The 17,972-nt window shown below is 41.6% G+C and overlaps 1 protein-coding gene across 2 annotated transcripts in view; it reads right to left on the bottom strand.

The window, feature by feature from the left end:
• Positions 1–13,724, bottom strand: part of mog2a (2-acylglycerol O-acyltransferase 2-A) — a 33,542-nt gene extending 19,818 nt beyond the window's left edge. Inside the window, exons 1-2 of one of the 2 annotated variants that reach the window (XM_014197077.2) lie at positions 13,478–13,724; positions 12,496–12,674 (exon numbers count right to left, since the gene is read on the bottom strand). In XM_014197077.2, the coding sequence (XP_014052552.1) occupies positions 12,496–12,674; positions 13,478–13,571 (273 nt within the window). In that variant the 5' untranslated portion in view covers positions 13,572–13,724. 2 annotated transcript variants of the gene reach the window in all.
• Between the last annotated feature and the right edge of the window lie 4,248 nt (positions 13,725–17,972).

Genomic DNA, 17,972 nt, shown 5'->3' on the forward strand with positions numbered 1-17,972 from the left:
CCTCTCCAGATCCCAATCACCTGAATTCTGATCACCTGTTCACACACCTGTATGTCATTATCACACACTATTTAGTTCAGTTCTTTGCTCCCCATCACTGTGAGGTATTGTTTGTTTTGTGACACACTTCTAGTCAAAGTGCTGGGTTTTTTTTGGGGGGGCTGTAATTTAATCCTCCTGTGTATGATCGTTTTTGCCTGTACTTTAGCCTATTGGATTTCCTGTTATCAACCTATGGCCTGATCTCCTGGATGATGTTAGTAGTCTTTTCCCTGCCTGTACTGTTGCCCTTTTGGACCCCCTGTGTATGACCTTCTGCCTGCCCCTGGACCCAGTTACCTGCCTCCTCCTGTGGTCCTCTACAAATAAACACCTGCTGTGCCCTGTGCTTGAAACCAGCTATCTGTCTCCCATCGTGTTCATTACAACTGATTGATCAAATCAAATACAGTATAATACATAGAAAGTCTCTTTTTACCTGTTGTATCACTGTTTGTTCCTACAATAACTTTTCTGAACTACATTTGCTGTACTAGTTCGTGTAATGGTAAATGCAGAGAACTATAATAACTAATAGAAATGATAAGATGTTGACATCAAAATTAAGCAGAGCCAGTTCAGAAAGGAAACCCGAGTGCTTCGCATCAGCTGAGATGGCATCAATTAGAGGCTAGTAACAATCACGCCTACCTTATTTGGCGGTCTATTTAAGCTGACCGGGTCTGCTCACTCATCCTGCTGCTGCTTGCTGTTACCGTGCACATTTTTTTTCTACATTGACGCTGCTGCCTTAAGCCTTAACTAGCCATTTCACGCTTATGTTGCTGCTTTCTGGTATATTTTCTTTGCGAACTAGCTGTGTTGGAACCTTGCCCACGTCGTTCAATATGCTCATGTTGCAATGTTTGGCTGCTGCAGGGATGTCATTGACTGTGAGGATCAGCATGTTGTTGCGCTACTGTTGTCAGTCAACTGCCGGCTACAAACTAGTTAGCCAAGTAGAATTAGCCTCGAGAGTAGCCTATCATATTGTTTACTTGTTTGTTCACAATACCAGTTTTCGGGCAGAGTCAGTAACTCTGTGAACACATTCATGGAGAATAATCCCTCCACCATACAATGAGGAAGTAACCTATTCTAGGGTACAATACAGGCATAGCCACGTTAAGGTGGGGGCAAAAACAAATTGGGGTGTGGGTTGGGAGGGGCTGTATTGGTCCAACAATACAGGACAAGTAAAGGCCCAGTACAATACTTTTTGTAACAATTTTTTTACAAATGTTTACATTTTTTGTATAGTTATTTTATTTATTTCCAGCAGCAGCATCCTCAGCACCCCTACTTCCCGTGGCTATGCGTTGATATGTAGTGAGTGAGTAGCAATGTTTTCTGATTATGAGCAGGAGACAGTAGTGGTGTGTGGGTAAAATCATTGGGAAACCAAGTGCGTGTGTTCGTGCATGTAGAAAAACATGTTGACTCACCCTACTTGTAGAGAAATGCCAATGCCATCCTCCTCTTTCATGTTGACGAAACAGTCTATTACTCTGTCATACAGTACGCACTTCAATTTATTGTTGTCCTTGGCTGCCTGGCTAAAATGCTTGCTCAATAGCCTAACTTCTATTCATGGGCAACGTTAGCTAGTTAACATTAGCCTTCTACATCTAGCTACATATTGAACTTCCATCCTCTCAGGCCAGGGGAACAAGAATTAATTAATTAATGGTTGGATCAGAATCGCTGTTATAATCATTGGCCAGTACGGAGAATTAAGTAAAACCCCAAGTCCAAATCCCCATCTCCATCCATGGCTAATTTAGGAAAGGGCCAATTTTAACAAGTTGGCTAACTAGCCACCGGAGGACAACACCACGAGATGCAACAATTCAAGTTTTTCTGTCAATGACAAATGCTCTTAGTAGGATTTGATAGGAGTGATGCCAAATCCAAGCTGGCTTCCCTGGACACTTTTATTTTTTTGGTGCGCCAGGACCATTCAGCGCTGAGCTCGCTCAGTTTAGCTCAACGCTGATTGGCAAATGTTATTTTTTTTTTGTCAATGGTGGCCAGATGCTGGCTGTCATCCCTTGCCTTCAATGCTATGGGTGGCAACAATGTCAACCTCATTTGTACCAGACAGCATCAGATAGAGATAGATGGCCTACATGTACAGAGACAGAAGGAAGCTGTTTCGCTCGCTCGGATGCGTTCTCCTGTGAGATACATTCAGCCTCTTGCAAATTGAAGGAAAATTATGAAATACAGATAGACAAAAGATACATTATTTTATGTTTTTACATTTCTGGGGGGTTCATTTTTAGGGGTAGCCTGGTTGCCTTGGCATCCATGAATATACGCCACTGGCAGGAGATGGCGCTTATCACGGTGATTCAATAGTATGTAAGTCTCTATGCTTAGTTTAGTGCAGCGTCAGTATGGATAGTAACTATCACTGCATGTTGCACATCTCATGAGACTGCTGCAATCAATGCACACATCAGTGATGGCCTACATTTTATGAGTCATCCCAGTCACATAGGTTAATGTGACTTGTGCCAGCAGTCACACTTCAAATGTTGTACAAATGATCTGGTTATGGTTAGTATCTTTGGAACCCTTACACAGTATAAGCTAGAACACATTCAATTTAACTGGACTGGATAGTGCGCTCCTCGTATTGCTACACTTTTGCTGCTCTTCTACTCTGAGAAATCATAAATCTGCTAGCTTATTAGTGTATAGCCTGCTGTTGCATGAGTCACACTATTAGCATACATTTTAAGGTATCATTTCAGTCAACTCATTTATACTTAATTCTTATTGCAGCAATAGGTTTAGGCTCAGATTTATTAGCCATGTTCTAATCATGTGTCATGCATTTTACCCAGGCGGTCCTCCTTGTTGGTTCATCTTGCGTTCTAGTAGTATTATTCTAGTGCCTGCTCTTATTCTATAATAGACTATTGTGGCGGCAGGTAGCCTAGTGGTTAGATCGTTGGGCCAATAACCAAAAGGTTGCAAGATTGAATCCCCGAGCTGACAAGGTAAAAAGCTGTTCTGCCCCTCAACAAGGCAGTATTCATCGACCTGGCTAAGGCTTTTGACTCTGTCAATCATAACATTCTTATTGGCAGTTAAGGCAGTTAACCCACTGTTCCTAGACCGTCATTGAAAACAAGAATTTGTTCTTAACTGACTTGCCTAGTTAAATAAAGGTAAAATAAATAATTGTATTGTGCTATTGTAGAGATCCCTTCATTCAAGTAAAATCAAATAAAATGTTATTGGTCACATACTGTACAAGTGTTTAGCAGATGTTAATGCGGGTGTAGCGAAATGCTTGTCATTCTAGTTCCAACAGTGCAGCAATATCTAAGTAATATCAAACATTTCACAACAAATACCTAATACACACAAATCTAAGTAATGGAATTAAGAATATATAAATATATATATGCGCAATGTCAGAACGGCGTAGACTAAGATACAGTAGATAGTATATACATATGAGATGAGTAATGCAAGATATGTAAACATTATTAAAGTGACATTATTAAAGTGACTAGTGATCCATTTATTAAAGTGGCCAATGATTTCAAGTCTGTGTATGTAGGCAGCAGCCTCTCTGTGCTAGTGATGGCTGTTTAACAGTCTGATGGCCTTGAGATAGAAGCTGTTTTTCAGTGTCTCGGTCCCAGCTTTGATGCACCAGTACTGACCTCGCCTTCTGGAAGACAGTGGGGTGAACAGGCAGTGGCTCAGGTGGTTGATGTCCTTTGTTTTGTTGACATTGAGTGAGAAGTTTTCCTGTCACCATACTCCCAGAGCCCTCACCTCCTCCCTGTAGGCTCTCATCGTTGTTGGTAATCAAGCCTACTACTGTTGTGTCACCTGCAAACTTGATTGAGTTGGAGGTGTGCTTGGCCACGCAGTCATGGGTGAACAGGGAGTACATGAGGGGGCTGAGCACGCACCCTTGTGGGGCACCCTGTGTTGAGAATCAGTGAAGTGGAGATGTTGTTTCCTACCTTCACCACCTGGGGGCAGCCTGTCAGGAAGTCCAGGACCCAATTCCACAGGGCGGGTTTCAGACCCAGGGCCTCGAGCTTAATGATGACCTTGGAGGGTACTATGGTGTTGAATTCTGAGCTATAGTTAATGAACAGCATTCTTACATAGGTATTCTTCTTGTCCAGATGGGATAGGGCAGTGTGCATCATCTGTGGACCTATTGGGGCGGTATGCAAATTGAAGTGGGTCTAGGGTGACAGGTAAGGTGGAGGTGATATGATCCTTGACTAGTCTCTCAAAGCAATTCATGATGACAGAAGTGAGTGCTACGGGGCGATAGTCATTTAGTTCAGTTACCTTTGCATTCTTGGGTACAGGAACAATGGTGGCCATCTTGAAGCATGTGGGGACAGCAGACTGGAATAGGGAGAGATTGAATATGACCGTAAACACACCAGCCAGCTGGTCTGACTCTGAGGACGCGGCTAGTGATGCCGTCTGGGCTGGCAGCCTTGCGAAGGTTAACACGTTTAACAGTCTTATTCACGTCGGCCATAGAGAAGGAGAGCCCGCAGTCCTTGGTAGCTGACCGCGTCGGTAGTACTGTGTTATCCTCAAAGCGGGCAAAAAACGTATTTAACTTGTCCGGAAGCAAGACGTCTTTGTCCGCGACGTGGCTGGTTTTCCATTTATAATCCATGATTATCTGGAGTCCCTGCCACACACGTCTCGTGTCTGAGCCATTGAATTGTGACTCCACTTTGTCTCTGTACTGATGTTTTGCCTGTTTGATTGCCTTGTGGAGGGAATGACTACTCTGTTTGTATTCTACCATATTCCCAGTCACCTTGCCATGGTTAAATGTGGTGGTTCGCGCTTTCAGTTTGAGCGAATGCTGCCATCTATCCACAGTTTCTGGTTAGGGTCATGTATTAGTACTGTTATTAATGAATCTTCTGCTTGCATTTTGTTATCTTCATGTTACATCGAACATTACTCGGTCTTTCCATCACTAAGCATATATTCACAGAAGTACAGCCTCATTTTAAATTGATACTACTGCCTAACCATAACTTGATATCTGAGGAAGAAGAGTTATCACCTTGTACCTTAGTGGGGAATCTGACGCTGTGCGATGACTAATCAAGTCTTGATATAGTTTCAGCCGTATTGGATGGGTGTTGATACTAGCATTACCTAGCATGCGGTGGGCTTGCTAAACACCCACTTGGCGATCAGTGTTGGTGATCAAGCCTTCATTGCCTCTCAGGGGAATGTCTGTTAGTTCTTATTTCAGACACTCTTATATGCAGGCTTATTCTAGTTATCTATGGGGTCTATTCTCTCTTCATCAGGTCATTCATTCTTCTCTCATGGCTCACCAGTATATACTGTTAGACATTAGCCATTAGCTCAGGTAGACTATATTGTTGGTCCAGGTTGATTATCAGGTCACTCTCACTGTGCACGCTGCAGATGCATCAGCTACAGCTGAGCAATTTCAGTAGTACATTAGGCTATTTAGGTAGCTATGAAACAACCTGCACCAACGTTTATTTGTGGTTTTGGGGGTTTGTTAGTAATGCATATGTTTTATGGTATGTCATGGCTGAGCTGTGCTCTCTACAGCAGTCTACTGTATGCTCTTATCTCCATACAATGTCTTCTGTAATATAACCATGTATGCCTTTTCTATTCCAATTTGTCTGGCAAATGCAGCTTTATCATGCTCTGTTAGCAGTGATTCAGTTCATTTTGGGCGTCAGGACCCTTCAGCATGCAGTCTGCTCAAGGATCCATGTCTGCCTACACTTCATGGCCTATGGAGAAGGAATGAACATGCATATCAAAGAGTATCTCTCCTCTCTCAGTAGCACATGTTTGAGTTCACGTTAAGACAACAGAGTTGGGTTACATTACTCTGGCTTTACGGGTTCTTCAGTCTGAAATGCACTAAATGTTCCTCCGCTTTATTATTGCATGATCTCTTAAGTTCTGTTTGCATTGTGGACTCTCACATGTTAAACGTACTGTCATACACCCCGAGATGAAAGAATTGGCATGGAACTGAAGTCTTCACTGCCAGATCTAACACGGCTTTGTCCTCTTTCATGTTATGTTGCCTGCATGCTGAGCACGGGCAGCACCTGGCGAACCTCTTGTTCAACATTGACGCTGCCAACCAATGACAAGATACTGGAACTCATCACGGATCTGGTTCCTTCGTCAGTGCTGAGGGCTAGCTCTGGGCACCGAATTCTGCATCGGCGGTGCTACTGCTTTTCAATACATCCTGGCTTCACTCTCATCCTCTGCTGCTACGGTGTTACGTTTGATTGATTCTGAAATTGTGGAACCTACATAAGTTCCTCCAGTATTGCTACAGTTTAAGTTGGAAGTTTACATACACTTAGGTTGGTGTCATTAAAACTTGTTTTTCAACCACTCCACAAATTTCTTATTAACAGATTATAGTTTTGGCAAGTCGGTTAGGACATCTACTTTGTGCATGAAACAAGTAATTTTTCCTACAATTGTTTACAGACAGATTACTTCACATATAATTCACTGTATCACAATTTCAGTGGGTCAGAAGTTTACATACACTAAGTTGACTGTGCCTTCAAACAGCTTGGAAAATTCCAGAAAATTATGTCATGGCTTTAGAAGCTTCTGATAGGCTAATTGACATCAATTGAGTCAATTGGAGGTGTACCTGTGGATGTACCTTCAAACTCAGTGCCTCTTTGCATGACATCATGGGAAAATCAAAAGAAATCAGCCAAGACCTCAGAAAAAAATTGTAGACCTCCACAAGTCTGGTTCATACTTGGGAGCAATTTCTAAATTGCTGAAGGTACCACGTTCATCTGTACAAACAATAGTATGCAAGTATAAACACCATGGGATCACGCAGCTGTCATACCGCTCAGGAAGGAGACGCGTTTAGTCTCCTAGAGATGAACGTACTGTGGTGCGAAAAGTGCAAAAGAACAACAGCAAAGAACCTTGTGAAGATGCTGGAGGAAACGGGAACACAAGCATCTATATCCACAGTAAAACGAGTCCTATATCGACATAACCTGAAAGGCCGCTCAGCAAGGAAGAAGCCACTGCTCCAAATCCGACATAAAAAAGCGAAAGGGATCGCATGGCGCGAAATACAAAAACCTCAAAAATCCAATAATTTCAATTTTTCAAACATACGACTATTTTACACCATTTGAAAGATAAACCTCTCCTGAATCCAACCACGTTGTCCGATTTCAAAAAGGCTTTACAGCGAAAGCAAAACATTAAATTATGTTAGGAGAGTACATAGACCAAAATAACCACACAGCCATTTTCCAAGCAAGCATATATGTCAATAAAACCCAAAACACAGCTAAATGTGTTATACAATACATGTATGTTATACAATACATGTATGTTTTGTTCAATCAAGTTCATATTTATATCCAAAAACAGCTTTTTACATTAGCGCGTGATGTTCAGAAAATGTATTCCCACCAAAAACTTCCGGTGAATTTACAAAAATACTCATCATAAACGTTGACAAAATACATAACAATTATTTTAAGAATTATAGATACAGAACTCGTTTATGCAATCGCTGTGTCAGATTTTAAAATAGCTTTTCGGCGAAAGCACATTTTTAAATATTCTGAGTACATAGCTCGCCATCACGGTGAGCTATTCAGACACCCGCCAAGTTCGGGGCAACCTAAACTCAGAATTAGTATTAGAAATATTGTATTACCTTTGCTGATCTTCGTCAGAATGCACTCCCAGGACTGCTACTTCCACAAGAAATGTTGTTTTTGTTCGAAATAATCCATAGTTATGTCCAAATACCTCAGTTTTGTTCGTGCGTTCAGGTCACTATCCAAAGGGTAACGCACGAGCGCAATTCGAGACACAAAAAGTCCAAATGTTCCATTACCGTACTTAGAAGCATGTCAAACGCTGTTTAAAATCAATTTTTATGGTATTTTTAACGTAAAATTGTGATAATATTCCAACCGGACAATAGTGTATTCATTCAAGGAGGAAAAGAAAAAACAGCGTGCTCGCAGGAACGCGCATATCCAATCTCTTTGTCCTCAGGCAGACCACTCAGTAACTGAGCTCCTATACTCTGCCCAGAGACAGGAGAAGGCTCAATCCACTTTCTGAAGGCTTTAGACAGCGAATGGAAGTCTTAGAAAGTGCAACGTAACAGCACAGATACTGTAGTTTCGAAAGGGACTAGAAAGAAGAACTACATTTCTCAGATCCTACACTTCCTGGTTGAATTTTTCTCAGGTTTTTGCCTGCCATATGAGTTCTGTAATACTCACAGACACCATTCAAAACTTCAGAGTGTTTTCTATCCAAATCATATATATGCATATTCTCGTTTCTGGGCAAGAGTAGTAACCAGTTTAAATCGGGTACGTTTTTCATCCGGCCGTGAAAATACTGCCCCCTATCCATATCAGCTTTAAGTAAAGGGTGTTTCGGCTCCTACAATGATTTTATTAGAGGCTTTCTTATGGCTTTCTATGGTTTTTACTGTTGGGGAATACACTTCGTAATCATTTCTCTTTAATCATTGCATGATCTCGGATTTAATTATGTTCACTCCACTCATATGTTTACAGTGTTGGTAAAGCATTCTTAAACTGATAGGATGGGTAAAGGTACTGCTGTTGTCATTGCTCAAACTAACGCTGCTTTCTGTACTCTCTTCCATGTTACGCTACCTGCAATGGCGACCACTGACCACGCCGGGCGATCCGTTATTCCTCACTGACGCTGGCAAACCAATGACGAGATACTGGTTTTCATCACGGTTCCATCTCCTTAGCCCACAGAGTTGACACTCTCTTGAGCTGTACACAGCTCATTCATTTCGCATCGGCGCTGCTTAATCGGCATTTCTATCTGTCCCTGCATACACACTGAAGATCACGGAGGTCAGTCCTCTGCTTCCTACGAACGCAATATTAGATTAAACGCCAAGGAGATTTTGGATGCCCAAAAGTGAATAGTTCATCTGCCAGTTCCATGCCTTTTATACTATAGTTTGGTATGACTGGGTTCAGCCCACGGTCAATAGCATTGCTTTGGCACTTACAGTATCGTAATAAAGTTCAGTGCATAGCTACAGATGGTTGGCTGGGTGCATATTGCTTAGGTTGCTTGTTAGATGGTAGATATTTAATGTAGGCCAACAGATGATCAGGCTACTTGTATTGATCAGGGAGTGCACCTGGCGATGCATCTCTAGGGCAGCTGGGTTCACACTGTTACGTTGGCAAGATAGGCAGATGAAGCTCGCCTCAAGCGAGGGTACCCAGCGTTATGTCATGAGGGATAGAAGTCACACGTTGCTCAGTTTATGCCACACATGGTTAACATTCTCACATGGTATTCGTTCTTGCGCTGGTAGATGTACTTTAGCTGGTCTATTTGGTCATATCTAAACGGCACTCTGCCGTAGCTACACATAGTCGGATGGTGTGAGGTTCTGCTGTTTTGGGGGATTGTATAGTTTACAGTGCTTTTTTATTTTATTTAACTAGGCAAGTCAGTTAAGAACAAATTCTTATTTACATAGCGCCAAGACTTGCATTATTCATTGCTTAGTAAATGGTTAAACATACAGTACCAGTCAAAAGTTTGGACACACCTACTTATTCCATGGTTTTTCTTTATTTTTACTATTTTCTACATTGAAGAATAATAGTGAAGACATCAAAACTATGAAATAACACATATGGAATAATTTAGTAACTAAAAAAGTGTTAAACAAATCAAAATATATAATTTATATTTGAGATTCTTCAAAGTAACCACCCTTTGCCTTGACAGCTATGCACATTCTTGGCGTTGTCTCAGCCAGCTGCATGAGGTAGTCACCTGGAATGTATTTCAATTAACAGGTGTGCCTTGTTAAAAGTTAATTTGTGAAATGTCTTTCCTTAATGCGTTTGACCCAATCAGTTGTGTTGTGACAAGTTTGGGTGGTATACAGAAGATAGCCTTATTTGGTAAAATAGTCCATATTATGGCAAGAACAGCTCAAATAAGCAAAGAGAAATGACAGTCCATCATTACTTTAAGACATGAAGGTCAGTCAATACAGAACATTTCAAGAACTTTCTAAAGTTTATTCAAGAGCAGTCGCAAAAAACATCATGCGCTTTGATGAAACTGGTTCTTATGAAGACCGCCACAGGAAAGGAAGAACCAGAGTTACCTCTGCTGCAGAAGATAAGTTCATTAGAGTTAACTGCACCTCAGATTGCAGCCCAAATAAATGCTTCACAGAGTTAAAGTAACAGACACATCTCAACATCAACTGTTCAGAGGAGACTGCGTGAATCATGCATTCATGGTTGAATTGCTGCAAAGAAACCATTACTAAAGGACACCAATAATAAGAAGAGACTTGCTTGGGCCAAGAAATACGAGCAATGGACATTAGACCGGTGGAAATCTGTCCTTTGGTCTGATGAGTCCAAATGTGAGATTTTTGGTTATAACCGCTGGGTCTTTGTGATGCAGGGTAGGTGAACGGATGGTCCTCGCTTGTGTGGTTCCCACCATGAAGCATTGAGGAGGAGGTGTGTTGGTATGGGGGTGCTTTGCTGTTGAGACTGTCTGTGATTTATTTTGAATTCAAAGCACACCTGACCAGCATGCATTCTGCAGCGATATGCCATCCCATCTGGTTTGCGCTTAGTGGGACTATCATTTGTTTTTCAACAGGACAATGATCCAAAACACACCTCCAGGCTGTTTAAGGGCTATTTGACCAAGGAGAGTGATGGTGCTGCATTAGATGACCTGGCCTCCACAATCACCCAACCTCAACCCAATTGAGATGGTTTGGGATGAGTTTAACAGCAGAGTGAAGGAAAAGCAGCTAACAGGTGCTCAGCATATTTGGAAACTCTTTCAAAACAGTTATAAAAGCATTCCTCCTGAAGCTGGTTGTGAGAATGCTAAGAGTGTGCAAAGCTGTCATCAAGGCAAAGGGTGGCTACTTCGAAGAATCTCAAATATAAAATATATTTTGATTTGTTTATCACTTTTTTCGTTACTACATGATTCCATATGTTTTATTTCATAGTTTTGATGTCTTCACTATTATTCTTCAATGTAGAAAATAGTACAAATAAAGAAAACCCCTGGAATGAGTAGGTGTGTCCAAATTTTTGACTGGTACTGTATTTCTATGTCTTTTCTATCTGAAATTAAGCGAAGCCAGTTCAGAAAAGAAACCCGAGTGCCCCGCATCAGCTGAGATGGCATAAATTAGAGGCTTATATCAATCACACCTACCTTATTTGGCGGTCTATATAAGCTGACCGGGTCTGCTCACTCATCCTGCTGCTGCTTGCTGCACTATGCGCTGGCTGTTTGCTCCCATCACCACCCCAGCTCCTGCCGGGGGGATTTGTATAGTTTTCCGCGCTCACTGCCTGTAGGCTGGCTATTTTATATTGACGCTTTGCTTGGGCAGTGAGCTACCCTGAACGAGCAGAACCTATATCGGCAAGACTTGCATTATTCATTGTTTAATAAATGGTTAAACATATTTCTACATGGTGCTTTCTTTCTGAAATTAACTATCTGAGGAATGTTTTATCAATGGCATCAAAAGTCATTCTATGTTTACAATGAAGGTATGTCCCACTAAGGCTGTCGTTGGAGATCCAAACGTATCACTGAATTTACGTAAACAATACATTTATGATTATCTATGGCTGATTTCTAGGTCATCTGAAAATAACAATTGATTACAATGACCAATAGAAGCTTTAAAAAAAAAGAAACACTACCATTCACATCAAATTAATAAATACATAGGTCTAGCTATACCATTAGAATAACAATTATGGATTTAACAATGTCAAAGATAATTCATGCTAATTCATGTGACCCTATTGAGACTTTCAATTAGACAAACTATAGATAACAAAGCTCTGCATAGCAATTGAAAGGAAAAATACACATCTGAGCCATTTTGTTGTTGATGTTCACATGCTTATCAGTACAGACCAAAGTGTACATTCTGACCAAGGGCAAGAGCGTGGACCCATCTCAGCGGAAGGATATTGCAGGCTCACAGGCCTCTAAGCTCCATAGAATAGAATCAAAGATTTGTATATCCTTTTAAACAGGATTTCTTACTGCACTATCCAATAACACAGCATATAGACGTTGGTATGATTTTGAGAGACTAAGTTCGTAGGATAAGACTAATGATGATCAAATTCCAACAAATACCACCTCACATATCTTAGCTGAACTTGTATGTCTCTACACACAATCCATATATCACCACTAGATGGTGACATCAACCAGCAACAGCTGTAGATAGGGCCAATCCATCCCTGGCCTGGGCGCTGCTCTTTTATTGAAGCCCAAAAAAAACATAGTCACAAACACTCACAAAAGAGTGCAGTAAACACAGTGAAGTCATCCCACCTTTACAGGGAAGTAGTCCCTCATGTAGTCCCAGACACGTAGATTGGAGAGGAAGTGAACCCTGTTGCCCCCCTTGGACGGTGTTTCCCAGTCGATGAACCACCAGCAGGCGTACAGCACGCTGATCAGCCAGAACCGAGTGAACATCAACACAAAGAACAGCACGATGCAGCTTGGAGCTGGAGGAAGACAGCCAACACACACACACACACACACACACACACACACACACACACACACACACACACACACACACACACACACACACACACACACACAGACAGACAGACAGACAGACATGTGATGGGCACTGCACTATTAGGTTGCATCTCTTAACCTGCTGACATACTGAGCAGCAGTGAGCAGGAGAGGAACAGGGATAGAGAGATAGAAAGGGGTAGAGAGAGAGATCTAAGCAAACCCGAGAAGTGTACTACAACTCAAGCCATGAGTTTTTCCTGACCACGTGACCTGAACAGATTGACCAATAACTAGGACCCAGAGTTTTTCCTTGTCAGGTCATGTGGTCATAAAAAACGAATACCAGGTAGTGTGTTTCCTCTTATCCACTAGGTACCACTGATGCACAGTATCCAATCCATCTCAAAAATAATAAAAAGTATGGAAGGCCTAATGGACAAATCTATTGCAACACACATGGAGTCTCTCCACTGTGCAACACATGTTATGTAACAGTTACTTAAGAGTTGGATAAGGGAGTTTCTTCTGTATGCATGTATTACTGTTAGCATCATTCCTTGCTCTGTTTCAGGCACAACTCCATGGGCACATGGAAGTCAGCCAGCAGTGGAAACGCGCATTAAATTCAATTTCAAGTTCTCCACACCGAGCAACCCATTAAGCAAACAGAACTGGACACAAGGCTCCCCGCTTGTTAAGAAATGAGGAAGAAAGGCTAGCTAACACAGCTGCACAGCACACACAGACACACACAGACAGCCCAGGACAGAGGCAGACTCACCCAGGCCCAGAAAGGAGAAGACCCACTGTAGCACCGATGCCGTCTGCAGTCTTCTGCTTAGGGGCAGGTCGGTAGGGGCAAACTGGATATTCATGGTGGGGACTGAAGAGCCAGGCAGTGCAGGCAGACAGGAGGCTTATGTCTGTGACACTCAGGAGAGGAGAAGTGAGTGAAGTGGGTCCAAAGTCTGCCTTTCTCCCTCTCTATCCACAGTCAACTGACATTTGACCGTCTTATCTCTGCAATCCTTTAATGCATGAATTAATTACTCAACCCATTTCTATATCTTCAAGACCTTTGACCTTGCTGGTACTGGCCCAGCTAACAACTGTAGTTGCAAGAACATTTGTATTGTTACTGTTGCTCAGCCAAACAAGGTCCTGATTGTGAACCACTGATCCATTCAATGTGCTTCGTATGTTGTCAAGGTTAGGGATACTCACACACAGTACTTCTAACATGCAGTGTTTTCAACTCACACATTTGACATATTTTGACATGCATGATTACATTGTGCATGTATACAGAAACTATTATTCAACATTTCTACACATGGGATTTGAACTCCCAACCTCCTGGTTTATGGTATTCTGATCTTCCTGCAAACCATCATGTCCATGTCAGGTACCAGTTAATCCAAATATTCTCTCGTCATTTCTATTTGTATTTATTATGTATCCCGTTAGCTGCCAAGGCAGCAGCTCTTCCTGGGGTCCAGCAAAATTAAGGCAGTTTATACAATTTTAAAAACATTACAATACATTCACAGATTTCCAAACACACTGTGCTCTCAGGCCCCGACTCCACAACTACCACATATCTACAGCACAAAACCCATCTGTATGTTGTTAGGTTCTAATTTTCAGAGTAAAATTAGAACTAGAGAAGCTTAACCAAGTTTAATTCTTCTAAAAGGGTCGATACAGCTGGATTCAAACAAAATACATTTTCACACAAGCACTGATATTAAACCGTTCCTCACAGGCTGAGTCTCCTCCTACCCATCTGTACAAGCATCGTTCTTTACTGCTAGGCAGGACACTAGTGTTACGGGCCAAAAACGTATATTTCTCCCTTAAGGTGACCTGACCTGACCTCAACCCCCCTCCATCACTAATCCATGGCTCTTTCCCCTTATCAATGCCTGCCACATGTAATCACTTCCCTGCACTCAACACATTCCAAGCTTAGTTGCACCCACTATATACCTTCCTCCTATAACCATTAACTTCTGGTGTAGATCCTCTAAACCTCAGCACTCCATCAGTGACATGAATAAGTATATTTCATATTCTCAAAACTCTCCTCTTGAACAATAGCTTCCTACTGTTCAACTTACATAAACTTGGAAATTACTTATAAATGGACAAACAATGATAATAAAACATGAATTAAAAAAATATATATATATTATAAATGAACAAGCAATGATAACAAAACATTCACCGTGAGGTTTACCAACTCAGAAATGTATAGCCTCTGTTCTATGATCACACAATACACAATTTTATTTCCATCTCTCATCACACAACAAAATGCCATTCCAGCTGCATCTGCTGGCTTGCTTCATGTCAGCTGGAGCGGCTTTAATTTTCTCCACGTTCTCCTTCTAGTCCCTGTGAGTGATATCATAAGACTTGGAAAGCAACAAAAAGACACACAAAACATAACGGTATTAACAATGTGATAAGATATGCATCATTATATATTCAAGTCTGAGACCATGACAAGTCCCACTCTCTCTTCACCTGACTATACATCCAGGATACTTTTCTGCAGGATTCCACAAAAATGAAAGCCCTAAAAAGCCTCCTCATGCTTTCGCTCAGTCTTCCCCTTTCCGGCCCCAGGCTCCGAGAGGTGTTCCCAAGTCATGTCATTTTCACTTTGTTCCTCATCTACCCCATTGCCACAACCCTACATCCTCTTGAGGTAACTCAGCAATGTATATGCTTTCACATCAATGCCTTCAACATTTTGTTTAGAGTACAATTATCCCATCTATCCTCTTTCATATGATGCATTAACCAATAAAGCAGCTAACCCCAACCCAACTATGATGTTTAAAGTATCTCCCAGACCCAACCCATCTGCATGTCTTACAGTGGAATCTAGTTTCTCTCTCTCTCTTTCGCTCTGTTTCCTCTGTCATGGAGTCTTCAAGCTCACCCATTATGCAGCTGGACCTTGCTTCACGTGAGAACTATGCACCCACCGAGGAGAGACATGACGATCTTTACCGCTACAGGTGCTGTAAGGAGTACTGTGTGTGGACCAAACCAACACTGTCCCAACAGCCCAGCCTGGTGTATCTTGATGAACACTCAATCTCCAGAATTCAGCCCGTGCCCTTGGTTATCTCTGCTTTCACCTGACGATATATACACTGCAACACATGGGTCATTTCCTCACAACCTAGACTCTCCTGTTATGGCAAGATCACTAATTTGTGACATTTGAATAACAGCCTCCCCTGTACACCCATCGGTCTCCCAGTTACCAGCTACCAATCCATGTGGCACGAGTCTTCATAACCTGATATCCCAATAATGCTACTAAAGTAACCCCTGCTACTACTAACATGGCCCATGCCTATAGCCTCCTTCAATTACGGTCCCTACAGCGACTACCGTGAGAATAACTCCTGTATGTAATCTGTCAAGTGTTCGCCGGCTGTTAGAAATTGGGAAGAGATTAATGAGTTGGAAGAATATCCAACCTAACAAAATTCTGAGTCACAGGTTTCTTGAAAGTTTACCAAAGTGTCTGAAATTATCACCACTATCTCTTCTACTCTCACCATGATCTGGGTATGTGTAATGTTCCATTTAACTTCATTAAATCCCTATATTGTGGACAGTTAGCTGTCCTCCCTCTCCTATGAGCTATCTCCTGTAACAATATACAGTCTCTAGAATGATACTCCTCCATCACCACAACCTTCATTTATGAGCCCCCACAGATCTTCATGGCAGTCACGTTCCATCCTACTTAACAGCCCTATGTAAACATTCTGTCTCAAACACCTCGCCTCCTGCTACAGATACATTTACACATATATCATTCCATCTAACCCATTACATACTAGTCACTACTTCTAATGCACTTCTTCAGTTATAAACATACTGAAACATTCTCAAATGAATTAGTCAATATACATCAGTCCCTCCTCTGGAACAATTATGTTCCATGAAACCTAAAAACATATTGACTTGAAAAGGAAAGAGAAAAAAAGTATGTGTTTAATAACTTCACACCACCCATTGATGCAACTAACATCATTCTGATTACATGGTAAAACAAAAGAGAACAAAAAAAACCTTCATGGTTGACCCAAGCTATCATCCAGTGATTTCTTTAACAAACAACCTCCCTGTCAGAGAACACTTAGAGATAAGGTTTCTGGGGCCTCCCTCGGCCAAATACATTTTAGCAGGGCCCCACCCCTCACTGTTTTGTAGCAACTCTCTCTCGCTGTATTCAAATCATAACTAAAACATTTTATAAAGTATCCAACCCAAATTTAGAATGACAGTCCTTCGTGCTTACTTTGAGTCTAGGACTTGAATTCCAGCTTCTCAATTTAGCACACATCATCCCTGTTAGAACATGCATTTATAAACAAAACCTTTTATTGCCGGGAATAACTCCCCATTACAGCCCCCCTTTGTCCCTGTATTCCTGTCACACGTGGCCTGGTAATGAAAGATCAGTATCTTAATGCATCCTTAGTCTAAATTGTTTGCAGTGTGTGGCAAAGGTGGGACTAAGTCATTGTTTTACAAGTCACAAGTAAGTCTCAAGTCTTAGCACTCAAGTCCCAAGTCAAGTCCCAAGTCAAGACAGGCAAGTCCGAGTCAAGTCTCAAGTCAAGACTGACAAGTCTCGAGTCAAGTCTCAAGTCCTAAAATTTGAGTTTCGAGTCCTAAACAAGTCATAATGTGCTCTTCACCAAATGTTAGTAATAGTAATAGTTAGTACAATACATTTACGCAAATCATGAATGCTTTTAAAAATATATATATTTATTACTTTCCAAATAAACGTTATATTTCCATGGAAATACATGGGTAGCCATGAGAAAGACCCCCCCCCATAGTGATCGACTATCGAGGATCGCTATGGGGTGCAATCGTGCAATGTAGGCTTGTACACAATCGCCCAACCTTAACACATACACACACACATACACACCCTCTCTGTGTGTGGTTACAGTAGGCTAACGTATGTCAACAGCAGTAACATCAGGCAGGATTTAGGCTACCAACTGCCTAGCCCGTTGTAGCTCAATCTTGGCTGCAATGATCATGTTCCCGCACTGACTGACAGTGTGGGGGCTCATTGATTTAACTTTACATTAGCCTACATGCTACACTAGCAAAGTTATATATAGCTGTCGGCTATATTAGCCACGACTTACCATTCTTTGTGCAGCTTCAAATGTCGAACAAAGTTGGAAGTTGTTGCGCCTCTGTCTGTCATTTTCTTACCGCAT

This window comes from Salmo salar, chromosome ssa04 (genome assembly GCF_905237065.1).
Source record: "Salmo salar chromosome ssa04, Ssal_v3.1, whole genome shotgun sequence".
In the NCBI taxonomy this organism is placed as follows: domain Eukaryota; kingdom Metazoa; phylum Chordata; class Actinopteri; order Salmoniformes; family Salmonidae; genus Salmo; species Salmo salar.